The 25,052-nt window shown below is 32.3% G+C and overlaps 1 protein-coding gene across 1 annotated transcript in view; it reads left to right on the forward strand.

Annotated features, from left to right (window-relative positions):
• Positions 1–20,350, forward strand: part of LOC127712903 (noelin-3-like) — a 42,376-nt gene extending 22,026 nt beyond the window's left edge. The window contains 1 exon segment of the mRNA XM_052219500.1: positions 19,337–20,350. Within this exon segment, the coding sequence (XP_052075460.1) occupies positions 19,337–20,187 (851 nt within the window). The 3' untranslated portion in view covers positions 20,188–20,350.
• The last annotated feature ends 4,702 nt before the right edge of the window (positions 20,351–25,052 follow it).

Consider the following 25,052-nt stretch of genomic DNA (forward strand, 5'->3'; position numbering starts at 1 on the left):
TTATGGTTACTTCCTTTAGAGGCAAATACGTATAAATCTTCAAATCTTTTCGTTAAAGTTTTATAAACGTAATATGAAGCAATTATAAGCATACGGCCGGTCATCAACAATAAGAAAACCCATACTGTATAGTTGTCTATGAAATGCTCCGACATGAAAAATATGAAACAATTTAAACGAGAAAACTAACGGCCTAATTTATAACAAAAAAATTGCGAAAAACTTTGACAGACATGAACCAATGAAAACCACTGAACTACAGGTTCCTGACTTAGGACAGATACTTAAAACAAGTTTTAGGTTCAAAATGTTAGAAGGCGCCAACACTCCTCTAATACAGGACAGTGGTGTAACGGCACAACATATGAACAGCAAAAAAAACAAACACTTAATTACAGGCTTCTGACTTTAGACAGGCACATAAAGAATGGGGGTAAATATTTGAAGGCGCCAACCCTCCCCTAACCTGGGACACTGGAGTAACAGCACATCACAAAAACAGCAAAAACAACAACTACCCAATTACTGGTTTCTGACTTTAAACCGGCACGTATAGAATGTGGCGGTAATAAAAATTATCTAAGGCGCCCAATCCTCCCTTAACATGAAGTCTGTAATAACGATAGTGTTTTTTTTTCTTTCCAAAACGCATTTCAATGGACGTTCTTGGCTGCGATAATTTGTAAGGACATCATGCATTCAAAACGGTAAGACTGTTTTCGATAGTAGATATGTGGTTACTTTAAGATATCATATATGACATCTGAAATATCTTTCGATTTCATAACTTTCGGAATTAATTGAACAGCGAATGACACTTGATATCACAATTTTGACCAATAATCTGTCTCATGTATTTACTATAATTACTATTGCTTTCTAAACATATGTCGATTGAATGTTCATTTTTCGTACTCTTGTCAGGACAAGTCTTTGTTAACTTAGTTAACTTTTCCTATTCTACTTAGAAATGTTTGATACAGAAAGAAAGAAAAAAACAATTGATGGATGCGTTGATATTAAACAGAAATTGAATAAAAGGAATCAATTGCTATCTATTTACTAGTAAATGAAGCAATTTCTTGTGACTAGGTTTCCTTAATTGCTTTCCTTTCATAGTATTATTTTATTTGAGTAATTTATACTTTGTTTACTGCTCATTAATTTATATTTGATTTCATTTACTAAAATTTTAGTACTATCTAACTCTTGGCGGATTGTAAATCTTAATGAAATATGGAAATTAATAGTATTTTAGTAGTTTGTTTACGATCAGGAATATTCATGATGTTATTATCCATATATATATATGACAGGTATGATATTTTATGGTTTTTATGTTTTTTTCTCCATTTTCCCTATCAATAAACTAGAGGTTGTCATAGATGCTCTTGATTGCCTTTCGTAGCTTTAAATATCTCCAAAACATTAATAAAAATTAAAAAAAAAACGACAATCGAACAACATATGTCAAACAGAGCCAGTAGACATTATTTCCTGAGGAAAGGTAACAACATAATAAAGATTAACCAAAGGTAACGAACCCCCATCCCAGCCCAAAGAAGCTTGCGGTAAACTAGTGTTTGTCTAGTAAATACCTCTAAATTCTTGAATCTTTTCACTCATGATATTACGAGAGGTAGTTTGTCAACATTAACTACTTGCTTGAAAGATCATACATGTTTGTACATATCTGACTGTAATTGCATTTTCGTTTTAGTTTTTGAAAATGGGAATATTTTGAATCAATAAAAGGAGTTGTCGGATAGGATCAATTAGACAGCAACCGAACAGAAATAAAAACGAGATTTAGAGGGCATCATAAGCTTTTAACAATATATAGGTGTCTATGCTGTATACTGCTATAAATTGTCCCAGGCCTAATATGTACACTAAATGTATTTATTAAAGAGAAAAAGTCAAAGATATGCCATCTTTAACAATATACAGGTCTATACTAAATGCTGCTCTTAATTGTCCCGAGTTTGTACACATAATAAATTTATTAAACAGAAAGAGTCAAAGATAATTATTATGCCAGTAAAAACAAACGTGTCACCCGAACCTGATTTAGGACAAACACAAACACATATGGCGGGATTAAACTACTTTTGTTTATATTGACCCTATTTCATCACGATCATCGGACTAGCAAAACGTACCAGCGTACCAAGGCAAATGTGCTCCTCTTGTTTTTTTTAATTTTTGTCAGATATTCGGAATCCTCTGGTGTTATCTCTGTAGAGCAATTTAAATCATTTTTCCGGCTAACCCCTTCTTTTCTTTTCTTAATGTTATAACGTAAAACTTAAAAGCCACATTTAAAATTCTTATAAAAACCTTGTAAAATTTTGATTGTTTTATAAAAAAAAAACAAGAGGCGCATCAGAGCCTGATATCGGTCACCTGCAATTTCAGTTTCAGGCATTTGACTTATTTGTAGAATTTACTTTGCTGAACAATTTTGTCATTTACACTTTCTATCTTACTATAATACTATTAAAGATAATAAATAACCCAAAACTGTAAAGTTTCATAAAAATTAACTATGTCTGGACAGTAGCCCAACAATAAGTTGTCCTATTGGTCTAAAGATTACTTGACAGGTATATCTAAACCTGTTTAACACTTTCACCTGCGTCAGTTTTGCTCTTACTGCTTTAGTCTTTTAGATGAAATCCAAAAATTTCATTTGACTCCTATGTTTTATTAATAGAAACTGCCGCCATGTTTTCGAATGGATCAAATCCCCAAACACAATCTATAAACTAGATACCCTAAAACATTCAAATAAAGTTTTTACGTATTTGGCAAAGTAGTATCAGAGAAGAAGATTTAAAAAAAAAATATTAGACTTTCACAAAGAATGTAAAAAAAAACGTTTTAAGGGCATAACTCCTGAGGGAACAATTGACTATTTTGATTATGTTGAATTATTTGTAGATCTTACTTAGCTGAACATTTATTGCCATTTATACTTTCTCTCTTTTTATTATAATATTATAGAAATTTACCAAAAACAGTAAAAATTAAATAAAAATAAACTATTTCCAACAATAACAGTAACCCAACAATGGGTTGTCGAAAATATCTGAAAATTTCATAACAGATAGATCATGATCTATTTATCGCTTTAACTCCCTCTCACTTTTGCTCTAACTGCTGTAGTTTTTGAGATATAAACCAAAAACTTCTTTTGTCCCATATGTTCTTTTTTTAGCCATGGCAATTAATATTACGGAAACAATTTACAAACTAAATTCCCTAAGGAACTTTCAGTAAAAGTTTGGAAGTATTTGGTTTAGTAGTTTCAGAGAAAAAGGTTTTTGAAAAAAAGTAGTAAGACTTTCACAAAAAATGTTTCAAGGGCAATTACTCCTTAAGGAGTCAATTGACTATTTTGATCATTTGATTTATTTGTAGACCCTTCTTAGCTGAACATTTGTGCTATTTACACTTTCTGTCTATCTATTATAATACTAAAGACAATAACCAAAAAACAGTATAATTGCATAAAAAATAAACTATTTTGGACAGTAACCCTACAGTGGGTGGTCCAATTGGTCTTAAAATTTCATAGCAGATAGATTTTGACTTATTCATTACTTTAACTCTTTGTCACCCTTGCTCTAACTGCTATAGTTTTCGAGCTAAAAGCCAAAAACCATTTGACGCCTACGTTATATTTTAGCCATGGTGGCCACGTTTGTAAATGAATCAAAATTTCCGATACAATTTATAAACCAGTTACAAAAAGGAACATTCAGTTAAAGTTTAGAAGTATAAGGTTCAGTAATTTCAGAGGAAAAGAATGTTAAATGTTAGCAAACATAATGTACAAATTGTGTAAAATTGTCTTTAAACCGCAATAACTCCTTAAGGGGTCAATTGACAATGTTTGTCATGAAATGTGTTTGTAGATCTTACTTTGCTGAACATTTTTGCTGTTAACAGTTTATCTTTATCTTCAATAGTATTCAAGATAATAACCAAAAACTGCAAAATTTCCTATAAATTACCAATTTAGTGGCAGCAATCCAAAAACGGGTTGTTTGGTTCGATTGTGGCCCTTCGACAGACGACGACAACGACGACAGACGACGGACGCCCAGTGATGGCATAAGTTCACATGGAGCCCTTCGGGCCCCGGTGAGCTAAAAACAGGTGTCAATTCTAAATTTATGAAAAATCTAAAGGGAATCGTTTTCCTCTAAAATTTTCAATGGCTAATATTACGAAAACAAGGATACAGACTCTTCATTTTTTTTTTTTGCTTTTTTAGTTCCGTTATTCATAAACTATCAATTTATAACAGTCTTTCAAAAAGGCTTAGTATTTTGAAGAATAGTGGCAAAAAGTTTTAAAACGGCGTGAAAGCAATAACAAAAGTACTAATGCAATAATGGTAATATTATTGATGATTTCCATTTATACAATATAACTTCTAACGTTCCTATGAATTTATATATCCCTGGTTTTTACCTGGCAGTGCTTAATTTTGAGGTTTCGCGATGACTTTAAATCCCAAAAAAGTGGTTTGGACGCATGGATTTGAATTTATTGAGTATTGTTTTCATATTCTATTGATAAACAATATTATATTGTAAAGCAAAATGCTCGCAGTTAATTTTAAATTAACTGTTTACAAAACTTTGATTTTTTTAAATTCTAAGGCTTTTCTACCTCAGGAATAGATTACCTTAGCTGTATTTGGCAAAACGTGTAAGAATTTTTGGTCCTCAATGCTCTTCATTGAACTTTGTATATTATTTGGCCTTTTTAACTTGTTTTACATTCGAGCGTCACTCATGAGTGTTTTGTAGACAAAACGCGCGTCTGGCGCAAATACTAAATTTCAATCCTGGTATCTATGATGAATTTATATACTGAAATTAGGCTCACAGTGTTTGCCTTCTTATAACAAATTTATGCTGTTCTCAATATAAAATAAGTTTCTGTACTTCACTTCCATTTATCAACTTCATAAACAGTACAGAAAGACACTATCTTGTGCAATAATCAAAACATATTCAGAAAATAGTCTTTATACTGTAGATGCATTTTTCTTTCGTGGGAACAAATTTTCATGGATTGAAGAAAGATTGCATTTTCGTGGATATTTGATTTCGTGGATTTTCAAAGTCTACAGAAAAGCCTTATACTTCGTTGACCATTTACAAAACGTAAATTCGTAGTTCACCTGTATCCACGAAATTCACAAAAACTGGTATCCCACGAATAATGATTGATCTCAAGTAACTTGATTCTATACCGACAGACGTTGTTCAGTAGAGACGTTACAACATTAAAATATGTGTGTGAGTGTGTGTGTTGGTGTGTGTGAGTGTGTGTGTTGGTGTGTGTGTGTGTGCTTCTTAGAACTATTTTGTAATCAAAGGTGCTCATAGCTATAGGCCTATGTATTGGTAACTAAACAAGATTTATCAATGTAAAAATGTGTATGAAATAGTTGACAAATATCGTTCAAGTCTCGGAATTAACAAAACATGTAATGCCATCGTCTAGTCAACAGGCAGTCGAACCTTCTCTACAAAACTTACGTCAGTTGGAAGCATCATTGCACCAGGAATGGCGACAGCTACAACATCAGGAAATATAATAACTGACTGCAGGAATTAGACGCAGGGTTGAGGCATGACTTCATCAAAGCACGTGGTAGTTTTGGTCGATATTACACTTGGAACCATGGATGTCATTAAGTGACCTACACTTGACGTTTTCCAGCTTAATTGACCATTGTATCTAGAATTTTAAACGCAGAAGGTCAATACTTAAAGCGGATTTGTTTGGGTGAAATAACTGAGCTTGTGACTTTGTGATAATCTATTCATGAAATTATCATGTCTGTTTAAATTTGCTGTGTTTTCTGAAAGCTAATAAGATGTTCTTAAAGGCTCCTATTGTAGTTTTGCGACTATTTGGACCGTAATCTCATGGCACTAAACGTATCATTTTACATACAGATTTGTTTTGTATTATTCAAAATGTATCTAGCAAACTAAAAGTTCATCGTTTGAAAAGAAAAAAAATACATTAAGGCTGTTCGTTCTTCAGATTCTGTTGCTGTGAACATAGGAAAGTTGCATGCACATACTTAACATTTAACTGCAAGTGACGCAAGTGCATATGTTTTATCTTTTTTTAAACGACCCCTTACATTTAAGCCATTGATGTCGCTTATAGCCGTAAGGGCAGACAGTTGTTGAAAATGTCTATTGTTGGTCATACAAGTTGTAATTATAGCAACATAAGAAGTAGTAGTTTGTAGTATACCTGATCTGATTCCATGTTTGTCCATTTTATTCCATTGTCTATCTCTCCCCATTCGAAATTGTCGTACATGAACTGACCATAGTTAGTAAGAGAGTCGTTCACTAACAAGTCAGGCTGTATGGTTGAACCAAAGACATACTGACTCCTTGTTTGTATAATCTGAAATGTAATTGCATTCTATTCTGGTTTTGCTTAGTTGGTAAACAAGAACACCAATATCTATAAGTTTTCAAAGTACTTATATTATTTTTTTTTTGCATTTAACTTAATTGTCATTGAAATTATTTAAAGCGACTCATGAACGACCTTTTATTGTGACAAACAGCACAATTGGTCCACACGCGGAGCCGAAATTTCTTCACTTTTTGAAATATCTGACTTTATTACAGGGTTTTTTGTGAATTTCATGGTGTTGAATCTGCAATGCCGTTCTATGCAGTTTTTGTAAAACGCGTTGCACGTCTTTTCGTCGTATGGACATGGAGTTTTACTATCTTTATTTTATCTATTATTTTGATTGTTTAATTATATACCACCCTTGTACTGTACAAAATTATCCTTGACATCAATTTTTTTAATAATCAGCAAGCACAGGAGATTGTATTTGTAACAACTAAGGGTTTAAGAGGTCAATCCACCTTTTAACTAGACCGATTTTCACGGTGGTCTAAATAGGGCTTAATAATCCATACATGTAATTTTTTTAAACCATGCATCTCTTAATTCGCATAGAAGAGTACAAGTCGGTGAAGAGACTGCTAACAGAACACAAAAATATTGTGTTTCAACGTAGAACTCATCAAATTAGTACGCAGGAAATTTTGAGGATTCGCTTGTTGTTATATAGTCATGTTTTAGAAACAGTGTTTGCAATTGAATTATTGTTCTTATTTGGTAATGAATCGATAGAAATGAAGTTATTTTCTTTGTAAAGTACTTTATATTCTATACGATGAGCATCATGGCAATACTTGGAAATTTTGTTTTTATTTCATAATTTCTTTTCCCAATTCATTTGTTAAACGTTAAATTAAACAGGATGCTTACTAAGGATGCCTCCTTATAATGGGTGTTAAAATAATTTTAGATTTGAAGTATCGTTATGTAGAATTGAAAACGTCCAAAAAAAAATTTTCCCATATGATAAATTTTGACTTTTAATTTAAACACATATCAATAAAAAGTAAAATAGCAAAAATACCGAACTCCGATGAAAATTCTAAATGAGAAGTCCCTTATCAAATGGCAAAATCAAAAGCTCAAACACATCAAACGAATGGATAACAACTGTCATATTCCTGACAGTTTGGTACAGGCATTTTCTTATGTAGAAAATGAAGGATTAAACCTGGTTTTATAGCTAGCTTAACCTCTCACTTGTATGACAGTCGCATAAAATACCATTATATTGACAACGATGTGTGAACAAAACAAACAGACATAATAGGTATAAATGTCAAAAATAGAGGTACAGCAGTCAACATTGTGTTTTAATCTTAATCACTATAAAAACAAGTAAATATGTCAACAAAGAAAATCAAAAAGGCATATAGACAAAGCACATTATTTAGCAACAACGAAAAAGAAGAATACAGAAATTACAATATCACAATAACACAATGAAGGGATGTACAAGTACCGAGACACGTCAAATAGATATCGACAAAAAAGACTTAATAGTAAAAGTATTTTTTTACAAAGACAAATAAAAGAATACTATACAACGTTATTAAGAAGACAAACAACGTCATTACCTAGAATCTAAACTTCAAGACCATCGTGTATTATTTGTGAAGTTGATACGGAATAGGTCTTGCAATATCATATATAAAAAGTAAGAATACTCTTAAACAGTTTAAAAACCCTTAATTTCAATTAGCACGAATATATGGAATATAACTGGCAGTAGTAGGAAAATATTAAGAAAAATAAATATTTTACAGTGAATTAATAACAGAATGTCGATGGAAGAGAGATATTCATAATCTAAAGAATGGACATGTAACAGTTCGGTTCAAAACACAACAATTTAATCAGCACACCCGTGAGTTTAAGGAAAGAAACTTCTTGAATACTAAACACATATCATATCGGTTATCAGCGACGTCACAATGTGTGGGGAAACGTTATCAAGCTTGCTTTCGTCAAGAGTAAAACTGTCTTAGGGAGGGGAAAAGACCAGTAATAGAACGATAAACAGATAATCGATTTTTTTTCGTATAGATATCGTAAAATATCAGCCGCTCGACACAATGTGAAGTTTTTTTGCTTGTTCGCTGCTCTCACTCGCCAAAAAGATTCACATTGTGGCTCGCGGCTGATATTTTACGTTATCAATTTGTAGAAAACCCGTATACATATCAACAAAATATTTCATATTACCTCGACGTAAATATAGCTGATATCTATACAATAAGAACTGTGATTGTGTTCACAATAGTAATCACTGGTATGGTGTGAAACGGGCCTAAAATAAAGAAATGGATGTAAAAGTATTCCGAACGAAAACCTCGCCAAACATACCTCGACATTTAGTTCCAGGATAGAAACAGAATTGTAGAGATTAAAATTATGATCAATTAGGATTTCAAATATTTGGCTTTGAGTGTTGTTTAATGTTTTGTCTTCAGTATAAAGTAGAATAACACAAGTACTGAATCCAAAGGAAATTAAAAACGGAGAGTCCTCTATAAAATGGGAAGATCAAAAGCTCAAACTCATCTAACGAATGGAAAACAAATGTTGTATTTTTGACTTGGTACAGGCATTTCCTTTTGTAAAAAATGTGGAATAATCTGGTAATATGTTAATCATGTCTTTTCGTCACTCTTCTGTTTCTTTGGAACGACTTGTCAAATTGTCAATTAAAATATTTGTATTTGAACACTGTATTTTTTTATTTATACGTTATAATACCAAATAAGTTCATTTCCAGATTTTGTATTTTTCGAGACAATATCGGATATATTTAGCATGCATGCTTGGACTACTTTAGGAGTAGATCTATTTTAACTTAACTATATTAATTTTCTTTTGATTTAAATAGAATAATATATATTGTATATCAGCACGTTCCAAAAGCTTTTTTTTGTATTATGTCCTAATGCTGTAAGATAACACCAATGTCCCGGGCTATGGGAGAGTTGATTACTCCCAAATATGTTTAATCCCGTTTTCTTCTTTATGTTCAAAGAGCCTCTAGTCCAGTTATCTTCGTTAGTGGCTGACTTCAATTCTTGTTATCGTTCAACGTTATTAATTATCAAAGGTACCATGCTTATAATGTGATACGCCAGACGCGCGTTTCGTCTACATAAGACTCATCAGTGACGCACAGATCAAAATAGTTAGAAAGTTAAACAAGTATAAAGTTGAGGAGCATAAAGTTTTATAAATAGTTTTCTCCCTTTTAATTATTCCGCAATTAATTACCTCACGGCCTTTTTTATAGATAAAGGTTTAGATTTTGCAAACAGATTTCCGATTTTTATCATCGTGAAAGCATACAATAATATTTTGATTGAAAACAAAATGTGTTTGAGCCTTGTCAAGTTTTCCTTTGATCTTTTTTTATCAGCTCCAGCTTTCAATTTTGTCTTGTGTACACGCGCATGTGTCTTTATTATTAATTCATTACTAAGTATGTAAAACTATGTATGCTGTATTTTTCTGTATTTTGTATTTTCACTCTGATTGAAAACATAGGAAACAATAGGAAATCCAACAAAAGTACACTTTTGGACAAATAAGCCCATTGAAAAAGTATTATTACAGTACAATAAATCAATAAATTACAAACTATCATTTATTGAAATATTATTCATAACAGTTTGGAAATAGGAAACAATTTGTCCTCAGGTTATAAACGCATTTCTTTTTATGATTTTGATTTCAAAGTGACTTTTAAGCTTGGAAAAACAGTGTTTTGAAGGGGAAAAATAAAGGAAAAAACCCGAATAGTTCCATAAGATATATGAAAGGTTTCTTAGAACAGATGTCTTAGAAACTAATTAATTATAATTAAAGAAGTAATCATTTTATTAATTGATACATTTATATCATGATGTTTTAATTTTGTATAATATTCAATATTTACCATGTGTTATATATACATCTCCACCCAGCTCGGTCCATCCAAATCCTATCTGTACTTTTGGATAATCCACAAACCTCTGTTTAATATATGTTCCTGGAAAATGTTTTCATCCTCATTTTCTTATTTCACATTTACATTCGACATATATAACATTTTTATTAATATTTCTTTTTAGACGTCCGGACATTTGACATATAATATACTTTACTTATCCGGGACAAATCAGGCATACCAGTATTATTTTGCATTTGTAATTGTTAATTAAGAATAATATGTATTACAAGGAAGTGCCAAATCCCGGGTATTAATACCATTTCAACAGTTGCATTCGCAGGAGAAATAAGCCGATAGAATGGTAATTAATATTAAAAATTGGCACTCTTGCATCACATAATATTCATTCGGGCTTCACATAGGATATGACCTCATATTATTTGTCAGTGCCCGATATCTTCTTCGCCAGATGGCTAATAACATTTACTTTATTGAGAGTTTACTGGTAAAGGGGAGATTATCATATTTAAACCCACGTTTGATAAATAAAACTGAAAATGGAAACGAGGAATGTGTCAAAGAGACAACAACCCGACAAAAGAACAGAATACAGTCCAATGTGTCTTCACCACAGCAAGAAAATCCCGTACCGGGAGCATTCTTCAGCCGGTCCCTAAACAATAGCGCACCCCACCAAAAACTGATCTCTGGGGTGATCTCAGGTGGTCCAACGGTAAGAAGATCCTGCTCCACGTGTGGCACCCGTCGTGTTCCTTATGTTAGTACAAACACGGTAATTTAAAACGATTGAACATGCATATTTTGTCTTCGTGCTAGTTGTTGATTTGTGATATGGCATTATAAAAATACTTTTTGTTGCAGTCTTTTTTCAAACAGTGTATAGACAACTGTCGAATTCCTGCACATCTCCATATATTCCCTATGTCAAAATGTTTTTGTTATTACTTAACAGAACCGATTGATCGATGACATCGTTTACACCGATGGATCTCGGTTAACTCTAGATCGGTGTAGACACTTATATTGCGATTTCGGAAACATCTTACCATAAAGGTCGGTGTACTTGACATACACGTGAACATCTGTGTACATAGTTCCCTTTACTAGCCTCAACAGTTTGATGTAGCTCTTGAAGACATAGTTTTCTCCCCCAGTGCTGCAGATTCGTTGTGTCAAAGCCGAAAAACTTTGATCCCTGGAAATGAATTAAAAAGGTTTGTACCAAAAATATCATTTTAAGATGCATGCCGTATAACATTCTATGAATGGATTTTCAAAATAATGACAGAATTTAAACTTTGTTTCTGATTACAGATTGATAGGCAGTTCATGCGAATTTTCTTACGAACATCACACACACAAACAGCAGTTTACATAAGAATATGATGCTGCAAACATTATATGTTTTTTTAGAAAAATAAAAAACTACAATTATTACTAATTTTATTTAAATTATAAAAGACCAAATGTTGAAACAATAATGCGCTCTCTACAATTAAGGTGACAGTAGTTATACCGAATAGACGAACCAAGAATACAAACAGAAACATAGATAATTGATTGGTCTGAAAAGGAGAGACCCGGAAGTGTCAACATGAATGCAATTTTTTTTCGTGTAATTTTCGTTCTGAAAGTAGGTTTGAAAAGCGGACTTGACTAAATAAAAAGAAAAACACAGTCAAGGTCTTACCTGTTAGTTACAATCACACTCCAATCCCATTATAACTGTTCCTCAATCCATTGGGTTTACAACTTAAACATTCCCAGGGATCTATAGAATTAGGGTTCTCAAAGTCTCCATTATCTATAAGATTCGTTGCTGAAAATACTACGATGTATAACGACACAAACACTAATAGGCCTATTAACATGTTGATCATCTGTGATTTTCTGACGAGACGCCCTTGTCTTATCAAAACTTCGTGGTTGATCTGATGAACTTTAGTATCAAGTTTGAATTAAGATCATTCACATTTTGACATTAACATCCGATAGAAATCCCATTAGAAAAATATGTACAAATGGTATCGTGAAAATAAAACCGCTTTTGGTATGTATTGAAAAACGTAAAAGAACAAAAATACCGAACTCCAAAGAAAATTCAAAATGGAAAGTCCTTTATCAAATGGCTAAATCAAAAGCTCAAACATGTCACACGATTGGAGAACTACTGTCATATTCTTAGCTTGGACAGTCATTTCTTTATGTTGAAAATGATGAATCAGAACGGCCAGTAATGTGTATATATGTGCTTGTTGTCTCTATTAATATCAATTCTATATAAAGATAAATATATTTTTTTCAGTGAGTTTTTTTGTATGGAAATCGATTGATTGATTGATTGTTGGTTGCTTAACGTCCAGTGGCAAATATTTCATGCATGTTCAGGACGAGAACAAGTTAACAATAAATACAACAGGTAGGTACTGTAATAGAGGCCATCCGGGATGAAGGTCGGGGAAATTTAGACTGCCACTGGAAAATGAGGGTATATTGGATAGGGACAGAAATTTTGCCGTGCAACAGGCCACCTACGGACCCCTCAAAGAGTTGTTGCAAGGGTTCTTAACGTGCAGAGAGCGTGGCACTCTCTTTACTTGAGGCATCGGATTTAACGTCTCCATTCTGACCGGACGTGGCTGCAAACTTGTACTTCCGCACAGCCAAACGGACACCCCACTTTCGCAAGCGTTTTACTGCCGGTCGGAAGAAGACCAAGTGACCATACTTGTATTCCCCAGTCTCCCTTTTTGGGGGAGGGGTATGGAAATCGATGTTTTATCTATTCCTGTTGGTCGTAAATAGTTTTGAATAATTGTTTGATTCGCCCATAACAGAGTCAGTAGAGATAACTTACATGTAGTAATTTCAAAGACAAAACATGGTGCACTACTTTAATGCGCATTACCAATACATTCCGCAAACAAATCATTGAAATTGCGCGGTAATTTAACATTTCATATCATATAAATTACTTCATATGAAGCAATAAAACATTATCTTGAGCGTTATCTACGGACTTGTGCGATTACGACTAAATTTATAGTTCACGAGAGTGGAAGCATTACAATGAGCACATGGACATACTCATAGAGACTATTCGTTCTCCACTTTAAAGCACGCTAATGTTTTTCTCTTATATTTGGTTGCAAAGCTTGTCATACAGGGTATTTAAATACTTACTATACAGAATTGGCGTTGCTAACTGTTGAAGGCTGTTCAGTGCCCTATAGTTGGTTACTTCTTAGTCCATTGATCTCTGGTGGATAGTTGTCTTGCTAGCAGTCATACTTTCCCCCTTGTTTTAATGTAATTGCAAATACCTTTTCCCAAAGACTATTGTATGTCGAGATGATCGTAGTATAAATACTATTTTTAGAGTAAATATATTCCCATTATTTATAGAAAAAGCTACTGTAACATTAATAAAATAAATTCTCTCTCGAACGCATACTTTATCGTAGGAATTTCTAGAGATATCTAAAACACCAGATTAAAACTTGGCTATTAATATTTTGGCAAAGATATGATTCTATTAAAATTTACGATTTTTTTTTATGGTTACATTCTTTATAAACAAAAAAGCATAAATCTTCATTTTTTTTTTTTTTTTTTTTTTGTTTTTTGTTTGATGAACGTAATGTGAAGCAAATATTTATCATTTCAAAGTTGAGCAACTATAAACGGCCTTTAACAATGAGAAAACCCCAGTCTGTACAGTTGGCCTTAAAAGGCACCGACATGAAAAATATGAAGCAATTCAATTGTTAAAACTAGTGGCCTAATTTATAAAAAATAATTTACGAAAAACAAATATGAAATACATGAACTAACGACCACCACTGAACTGCATGCACCTGACTTGGGACAGGCACATAAAACAAGTTTCGGTGTCAAAATATTTGAAGGCGCCAACCAACCCAAATCCAGGACAGTGGTGTAACGGGACAACACGTGAACAGCAAAAAATAAAAACAAGCACTATTTTGAAGGCTTCTGACTATATAGACAGGAATGTATAGAATGTTAGGATGTGGGAGGGGGTTAAATGTATGAAAGCACCAACCCTCCCTAAACCTGACAGTTTGTTTTTAACTAATTTATCATATGAAGATTTGCAAGGAGCTGAACCTCCCCTTAACCTGTAGTCTGTAATAACGATAATTTAGGGTTCTTTATTTTTTTTAAAACTCATTTTAATGAACGTTCTTGGCTGTACACTCAAAAAAATAAATTATTTGAATTTACTTAAAACAAGTATTGATTTTACTCAAATCAAGTAAAAAAACAAGTAAAAATGTTTGTCAAAAAATGAGTAATTGCTAGTAATGCCAAGTAATTATAAGTAATTACCTAGTAATTAAATTTAAGTAATTTTTCAATGTATCTTAATTAATTCTTTTAATAAATACTAAGTAGTTTTTTTCATATATAATAAGTAATTCTTTTTATAATAGTAAGTGATTCATTTAATCATGTTAATACACATTAGTATTTCGTTTAATTATAGTAAGTAATTATTTTATTAAAAGTAAGTAATTATTTTAATAAAAGTAAGTAATAATAAAAGTAAGTAATTCTTTTAATTAAAGTAAGTAATTCTTTTAATACACATTAAGTATTTCTTTTAATAATAGTAAGTAATTCTTTTAATATTTATCGAGTATTTCTTTTAATACTCTTAGTAATTCGTGTACCAATTGTAAGCCATTTTTTTACTTATGGCAAATAATTTCTGGAAATACAATTACTTGCAACAGTAAATTTATTTGTAGGTTTTGAGTAATTCTTTTACATATAAATTGTATATATAAATATCAAAATAAAAACTCTACACTGTTTTATCATAAATGCATATAATTTGAAAAAGTAACATACCTTTTTAAAGAATTATCATATACTATATCCTTTGTTATAATCCATTTCTATTCTTGTTTGTTGTAAGTTTACATGGGCTAACTCTTTGTGTTACATTTTCATTTAATTGAATTAGTACACAAAGAGTAGCTAGAAACATAAATACCCACAAAGTGTCCTTTTTGTAAGGTTCTCCTTTCCTTTCATGCTTGTCAATCGTGCAAGTATTTCAACAAACTCAGTATACTTTTTGTTCAAATTGAAATTTGAATGAGTTCCAAACAATTTTCGAAAATAGCTTACCAAAGTCAAATGAAACCTTAATTCTGGTTGGTTGAATATTGTATCAGTCTCAAATCAAAAACTTCTTATTAAATACAGGAAGTATGATATAATTTTGTACATTCAAAATAAATAATTAATTATAAATTTTAGTAAGACTAAGTCATGTAAGTTTACATTATAAAAATTATATCAAAAAAATAATTAATGATAATTTGAAGATATTTTGATATGAAAATGATTTAAGTAATGACTAGTAATTCTGATACTAAGTAATTCTAATCAAATTTTTTAAGCATTTCAAAGTATTATCTAAAAACAGGCTATTATTTCAATTCGGAATTATTTTTAATTATGGAATTTGCATAATTTCTTGTGCTTGAAATTTTTAATGAATTCAATGTTTATTCTGCATTATAATTTTTTTAGCATTCCATTACACTTTCAATACAATGTATTTTGTATAGATAGTGTTGTGCGCGGCACAGTACATGCATTCTATTGAAAATGTGTTATCTTCTTTGAAATAGAAAGTGTTGTGCGCAGCACAGAACATTAAAATACAGAATAAACATGGAATTTATAAAAAAAATTCAAGTACAAGAAATTATTCAAATTCCATAATTAGATAATTCCAAGTTGAAATAATAGCCTGTTTAAAGAAAATTGCTTTAACAGTTATCCAAATTTATGCAACTTTCAGACTGTGAAACCTACATATGTTGAAATTGTTAAATTATGGAGTCAAATTTCATAGAAAGCATTTATTATTATATATAACAAGCCTTATGCAAGCAAACAACATTATGTAGTGCCTAAGCCTACTTAGTAATAACAAGTTTTATATCAAAGTTATCAGAAGTAATTCCAGTAACTTTCATACTGCATTTTAGTATAAATGAAAAAATAAATATGTGTAGTTCATTAATATATAACTTAATCTAAGTAATTTCTTTTTAATAAAAACAGTAAGTTATTACTTAAATAAGGACTAAGTAATTCATTTACTCAAGTGAGTAAAATCATTATTAGTATTTGTTTTAATTTAAGGAATTTTTTTTAATAGACACACATTTTCAGTAAAACAATTACTTGTTTCAAGTAACTATTTTCATATTTAGCAAAACATAAGTAATTGCTAGTAATAGTGAGTAATTGGTTAGTAATTCCTAGTAATGAATAATAAAAAAGAATACTTAATTTAAGTAAAATATAATTACTTGGTAATATTTTTTTTGTGTGATAACTGCTGCAATATTTTGTTGGGAGATATTGCATTCAAACCGGTAAGACTTTCTTGGATAGTAAATCTGTGGTTACTTTAACATGTTTAAGATATCATTTATCATTATCAAAGAAAAATCAAATGATGGATGCGTTGATATTAAACAGAAATTGAATAAAAGGAATCAATTGCTTTCTATTTACGCGTAAATGAAGCACTCTCTTGTGACTAGATTTTCTTAATTGCTTTCCTTTCATAGTATTATTTTATTTGAGTAATTTATATTTTGTTTACTGCTTAGTATCATTAATTTATATTTGATTTCATTTACGAAAATTTTAGTACTATCTAACTCTTGGCGGATGGTAAATCTTAATTCACGAGATTGCCAGCGCCGGTAAAATGGACAATGCTATATAATATGCCTTTTTGGCGGATTTAATTAAGGTATTTTAATCACAACTGGCAAAAAAGCTTACTCTTCTAAATTGCCGGTGCCGGTATTTTTTTGAAAGGTACTGCCTTAAATTATTGCGATGTTTTTATTATTGCGAAAAATGCGACAGGGTTATGATCGCAAAAATTAAAATCGCATTTTAGTCTAAAATGACAAAATCGCAATAATAAATGCACGCAATAATTTCTGAATTTACAGTAACGTGACGTCCATTGTTGAAAATGTACTTGGACCCCCATGAGCGACGCAGGCTCTTTAGAGTCTCTAGTTTGAATATCAATTCATGTCAATCATGATTGTTCATGTAGCCAACAACGTACATGTATAACCTATTGAAAGTGTTCCAGTAAATGTTAATTAGATAGCAATCCAACAACACAAGGTAAACAAGAATACGATTAGGTCGCTAGATGGAGTATCACACTGCTCCCAACCATCGAAAAGCATCCTCATTATTGACTGTTTTGTGAATTTCTTATTATCTTCAAGTATCTCTACTATTTAATTGCCCATACTTTGTCCAGATGTTTGATTTCTTGATTGACAACATATTTGTTGGAGGACGTGTTTTTCAACAGACTGTCGGAATCCCAATGGAAACCAAGTGTGCCCCTCTTCTTGCCGACTTGTTTCTTTATTATTATGAGGCCGACTTCATACAGGAACTTCTTAGGAAGAAAGATAAGAAGTTAGCAATATCCTTTAACTTTACGTTCTGCTATATAGATGATGTTCTCTCACTAAATAATACAAAATTTGGTGACTATGTTGAACGAATTTATCCCATCGAACTAGAGATAAAGGATACTACAGATACAGTTAAATCTGCCTCATATCTTGACTTACATCTAGAAATTAACAATGAGGGTCGGTTGAAAACAAAACTTTACGACAAAAGACATGATTTCAGCTTCCCAATTGTTAACTTTCCATTTCTATGTAGCAACATTCCAGCAGCGCCTGCATACGGGGTATATATCTCCAAGTTGATACGATATTCCCGGGCTTGTATTTCCTATCATGATTTCCTTGATAGAGGATTGCTGCTAACAAGGAAGCTATTAAACCAAGAGTTCCAAATGGTGAAGTTGATATCATCCCTTCGTGAATTTTACGGACGCCATCACGAGTTGGTTGACCGTTATGGAATAACCGTTTCACAGATGATATCGGATATGTTCCTTATGTCGTTACTTCAATACCCTTCCCTTTTCACGAATGTGACATACCGAATTAGACTATTTACCGAATTTGTAATAACATAAGCAACACGATGGGTGCCACATGTGGAGCAGGATCTGCTTACCCTTCCGGAGCACCTGAGATCACCCCCAGTTTTTGGTGGGGTTCGTGTTGCTTAGTCTTTAGTTTTCTATGTTGTGTCATATGTACTATTATCTAAAATTGAGAATGGAATTGGGGAATGTGTCAAAGAGACAACGACCCGACCATAGCAGACAACAGACGAAGGCCACCAATGGGTCTTCAATGCAGCGAGAAACACCCGCACCCGGAGGCCTTCTTCAGCTGGCCCCTAAACAAATATGTATACTAGTTCAGTGATAATGGACGTCATACTAAACTCTGTTTGTCTTTTTATTTTTGGCCATGGCGTTGTCAGTTTGTTTTCGATCTGTGAGTTTGACTGTCCCTCTGGTATCTTTCGTCCCTCTTTTATATTTCTTAAAATTGTTCTTGTATTTTTATACTATCGATTTAAACATCTTCACTTAAACCGTGTTATATGTGTTTTCTATCTCTCTCTTAACATTTACTGCTTTATGCAACTTATGCTAGGAACATTGTACAAAGTTATATTTGCTATTTTTACAGTTTAATTTTTTTAAACTTTAAATTGTTTGAAAGATTAAAGGATTTTCTACCCAAGGAATATATCACTTAAACTGTTATTGGCATAACCTTTCTGAATGATGGGTCTTCAATGTTCTCCATCTTCAAAATATATTTGGCCTTATAACCTCCGAGCGTCACGGATGAATTTTTTGTAGACTAAATGTGAGTCCGACATTCAAAATTATAAGCCTTGTATCGTTAATAAGTTTTTTTAAGCCCCATTCCTATTATAATATATCACACTATGTTTTTGTAGATTTCTGCCCCCAAGAACTGGTATCAATTAACAGCGATAACATCGAAATTCCTGTTTGGATAGCACAAGGCAGCTTTGCAGTAGACCCGACACCAGGTGGTCAAATATGGGTAACCTATGGTTATAGTGACATCATTGAAATATTCCAGTACAAATCTTTGGAATTGCTCAAATATGACGTCGAAAAAAGAACACACAAACTCCCGTTCTTTTGTGAAGGAACAGGACATGTCGTTTATAAAAACTCTTTGTTTTGCCACGAGGGAATGAGCAACAAAATTGTTAAGTATAACTTACTTCAGAAAAAGTGGGAGAAAGAAATTGCACTGGACAACGCAGGTGTCCATAACAAATACCCGTACCAGAGTGGAAAATTTTCAGATATCGATTTTGCTGTAGACGAAAAAGGATTATGGGTGATTTACGCTACAACATATTCCAACGGAAATATAGTTATAGTAAAACTTAATGACGACACACTTGAGATTTTGGAAACGTGGGTAACAAATTCACCAAAAACAAAAGTTGGAAATGCATTTATGATTTGTGGAATTATGTATGCAACGGATTCGTACGAAAATATTCCAACTTTTATCAAATATTCATTTAATACAAATAACGACGGTAGCAAGGTTCTAAAAGACAATCAAATTATATTTCCAAATACCATTGATGAAAAATTTACTTAGAACTACATGCTGGACTACAATCCAATTCAAAAGAAGCTTTATGCGTGGAATCATGGTCGTGTGGAAGTTTATTCTGTGTCTTCTAAATCGTATTACCCGTTTCAAGTTGGTTCAAACCGCGTTAAACGACGAAATTCTCGAAAGAAAAGGAAAAGAAATTGATTCCCGAAAGAGTTATACGTTCTTGTAGATTAATCTTTGAAAGTAAAACTATATAGAACACGAACAATTGTTTTTGTCAATGGAGGATCACGTGTTCGGAATGTAATTGGTATGACGTTGATACTTGTTTTTAAGTAATGGAACGAAATTGGAAGGAACAACTTATTTTTATTGTACATGATATCAAATTATCTTGTTAATAATTGTTCCACGATTTAATATATCAAAACGAAAAGTTTTTGTCCATCATTGTTATTACATATTTCCCTTCAATCAACACTGGGAAATATTTCGCGTAGGTCAAACACATTTATCAATAACTTGTGCTAATCACTTTAATATGAGGGTCTGGATGAGAACAGAGAATACTTGACCAAAACTTAATGAATACTTGTCCAACAAATAAAAATTAGAGAGAAAGGGCAAATCAAAAATAAAGAATAAGGAAAGAATAGAGAATAGTCGTGGAATAATCGGTGATAAAATATAAAGAATAGGGAATGATGGGGTGAAAAAATATAAAGAATAGAGAATAATTGGGTGATGAAATATAAAGAATAGAGAATAATGGGCAAAATTATGAAAAATAGAGAAAAAAAAACTTATAAAATTAAGGAATACAGAATTGAAAGTCCCCAGTCCCCATCCAGACGCTCATGTTGGAGAAACAGTGAAGGATGCAGAATTGTGTATACATCGTTTAGGTTGTCGATTGAATTATTTTTTATACTTATAATACTTGGTTATTATTGCTGATCATTTTCATTTATTTCCCAGATAATAACTCATATTTTTTTATATTTCACGCGTTAATAATTACTAGTTCATAATAATATCTTTACTCAAATTTGTATATATTTACCTTTTTATTGATATTTATTCTGTTGCATTATTTAATAAAGGTTTAGATATTACAAAGTGAAACTTATTTTTTGATTTGTACTTCACACGGACAACATGACGGGCGCCACAAGTGGGTCGATATCCCTAATGCGCCTCAAATTTAGCAACTCAAAAATAGTGCGTAAACAGAAAATCTCTGTGCAGTGATGTTGGACATGTTTGAATTTTTAACAAGTAACCATGGTTGCTGATTTGAAGAGAAGAGGACTATAAAATATAGGTGTACAAACTATTGAGTTATTAAATGTATGCAAAGAACTAAATTTTCAAAAGAACTTATTGTGTGAAAAAAAGAATTTTTACCGCAAGAAGTTGAATTTGGCGTGTGTTTAATTACGAGAAAATAAATCGCTCTTCGTACCCTTAAAATTAAATAACCTTCTAGTGTTGACAATTTTGGATATTCATCGCTTCTAAGGGGCCACAATTGTTTTATTATACCGAACTAACAGTGGAAGGGCATTTTGAATCATTGTAAAAGCACTTACCCTTACTTGAGTCAGTAAAACACACAAGTTGACGTTCAAAAATACATGTAATTTGTGTCTTAGGGAGCTACCATTTAATTTTTATGGTGTGGGCTAGGATGAAAGTTTTTAAAAAAAGGCAGGTCATGAGTTTTGAGTAAAAAAAAAAGGCAGGATGAGCAACTTGGCAAAAAAAAGCAAGGATGACAATTTATGTAAAAAAAGTCAGAATAAACTAATAAAAAAAAGGGCAGGACCAAATAGAGTGAAAAATAAAAAGGCAGGACAGAAATTACAACTTTAAAAAATGCAGGACAAAATTTTTCATCCTAGCCCCCTCATCATGAGTACAAATCAACAAACTATAAAGGTTATTCGCCGGTGAATAATAGAGTTATTCAACGCTGGTGTAAATTTTTATGGTTATTGGTTCTTCCTTGCAATTGAATGAAAATTAACTGAGTTATTCCATGTCACGTGATAACGTTTTACCCAATAGAATTGTTTGAAACATATGTAAGGTATAATAATATCTGTGGTAGGCCATTCTGGTAATCTGTCAAGTATAAGCGACGTAAATAAATTAAATAAAGCTTACAATCTGTACATTTCATAAGGAAGGATGGAGGTGAGGGGGAATTAACTGTTTCGTGTTTTTTATACATAACAAAATTATCTGAAAACTTTTTACCAAAATGTACCGATTTTAATTTTGATTTTACTTCTTTATGTTGCTCTTACTTGACCGATTACCATGATATCCTACCACGCTGTAAAAACTAATAAAAACAGTCAAACGGTGAACTTCAGGGGCGCTTGAGGATACCAAAATATCAGTGTATCATCGGCGTCGGAAATTGGATACCAAAGAAGCGGAGAGAAAGGAAATAATAATTAAGCAATGTAACTTATTCCTTTAATTTGAACCATTTCTACCGTTTTGAAGAGGTTACCGCTTACGAAACAATTTTCTTATATATTGTGTGTTTTTTTTTTGTTTGTTTTTTTTTTTATGCCAAAAAAGTAGCAAACAAAGGCAAGCTTTAGTGTTATAATACAAAATTGTGTAATTGGTAACCGAAAATTGGCCTGATATTCCACTGTTTTTCATTCTTTTTCCAGACAAATTTTTAGATTATAATAGTGTTACTTCATATTTACTTAAATTCGCTAGCAAAAAGATGTTTTCTCCAGAACAGTTATCATTCATTGTACGGCGAATTGCATGGGGTTGATTTGTTCTATACGGCGTCTGCAATATATGATATTATTATACCTTACATATAATAAACATTTCTACTGGGTAACACGTTATCACATGACATGGAAACATTCAGTTAATTTTCGTTTAAATACAAGGAAGGACGAATAACCCTATGGACATTATATATACTAAGCGTTGATCTTTTTTATTTATACGCGAGTTATCTCCCATCAAAACGACGTCACAAGGATAAATGTAATCAAAATGGCAATGGTCACGTTAAAGGCTTATCGAGTGACGAGGAAACAAGGCTTGGAAATTCATCTAGTGTCGAGGATATCTCGTATACACTGTGCTTTTCAGGAAGGGCCATCACTATTTTACAGAACGAGTCCAACGTTGTTGTACATTCGAAAAAATAAATAACTTTACTCAAGACAGAAAAACAATAAATATTCTGCAACACAAAATACAGGAAACAATTGTGTACAAAAACGAAGAAAAAAGCATGCGTCTCAACGGATGAAAATTAATATTCAATCCGGAAAAAATCCTTCTGTTACCTATCCCAATCCCCTAGAATATCAAAGATCGTCTCCTAAAATAAAAATGTTGACATAGCAATAATTTAACATCTTGTCTCATTGGCAATAATATCACATCTTCTTATTTTCATACTAACTATGCCAAACATTCAAGATCAATGAACCATGACTGCAGATGCAAGATCAAATAAGGCTACGTGTTAATGAGAGATTTGAATGTCAATTTATACGGAGTATATATATCTCCCAGTTGATACGATATTCCAGGGCTTGTATTTCCTATCATGGTTTCCTTGATAGAGGGTTGCTGCTCACAAGAAAGCTATTAAACCAAGAGTTCCAAGTGGTGAAGTTGAGATCATCCCTTTGTAAATTTTACGAACGCCATCACGAGTTGATTGACCGTTATGGAATATCCGTTTCACAGATGATAGCAGATATGTTCCAAAAGTCGTAACTACATTCCCGCCCCCTTTTTCTCCGAATGTGGCCTACCGAAATATACTTATTACCTGGTTTGTACTAACATGAGCAATACGACGGGTGCCACAAGTGGAGCAGGATCTGCTTACCCTTCCGGAGCACTGACCTAGTCACAAACGTTTAACAAGTAAACTATGCATATGTATTGTTCCAAATTTAGATGTGCCAATGATAATACAACTGATATCTGATATCATTGACCAACCATTCGTTATTCTCTTTAGACTTTTTTTCACAAACTTTAATAAACTTTTTGCGCTGTTGACGCCGGCGATGTCGTAAACAGTACGACTAAGTCTCGCCGCGGCCATTTTTCGAGACGAGACCGAAAAAAAGACCAGTAACGGTAGTTAATATTAAAGAACTAGCAAGTTGCCATACAGTTGGAAATTTCGTTTTTACCCATATTCTTCAGAAAACATCTTCTTGTTAACGAAGTTAAGTATATGAAGTCACATTATCATAATCAAATTATTTGTCTGGAAAAAGAATAAAAAACAGTTTACTATCTAGCCAACGGGACAACGGAGGGCGATCGACCTTGAAATTTTCAGGTAACAAGTCTTGAGTATAACACAAAATCTTGTCTTTGTTTGCAAAAGAACAAAAGCACTTTCAGAAAATCGTTTCATAAGAGGTTACCTCATCAAAACGGTGGAAATGGTTTAAATTAAACATGTTAAAGGAAATCTTACCTTATTTATTTTTTTCCTTTCTCTCCGCTTCGTTGGTACTTAAATTCCGGTGGTGATGATACACAGTGAAGATAGACGGACACCTGCAGCACTATATATACCATTTCCCCCCAAAAAGAGCGGTGTATGAAAACCTTCTATACACATACGATTGCAAATATCAAAGGAAATGCTGACATAGATTCTATATAATATTATCCTTAGAAATACAGACATGCACTTTAAGCATTAATAAGGACATTTTGAGAATAAATTCATATTGATATGTCCGGGTTTTTTCGATAGCAGTTTTTTTTTTTTTTGAGGAGTGTCCAGGTTTTATCGAGTGAACAAACATAATTTCTATGAGTTGAAATATTGTCTTTAAGTTAATTTCGTTTTAATATATTGTAGTTATTTAATTTAGTTAATTCCAAGTACATCGATAACGATTTGCACGGCTGTTCAAAATGAAAGCACACAACGTAAAACCGATACGTCGTGTGAATCTAATTGACTGTATTTCCCATTTATCTAACCGTTTGGAAATTGAATTTGAAGTTTATAAGTGCAATATCATAACTATTTG

The sequence above is a fragment of the Mytilus californianus genome, unplaced genomic scaffold (assembly GCF_021869535.1).
Source record: "Mytilus californianus isolate M0D057914Y unplaced genomic scaffold, xbMytCali1.0.p SCAF_8, whole genome shotgun sequence".
In the NCBI taxonomy this organism is placed as follows: Eukaryota; Metazoa; Mollusca; class Bivalvia; order Mytilida; family Mytilidae; genus Mytilus; species Mytilus californianus.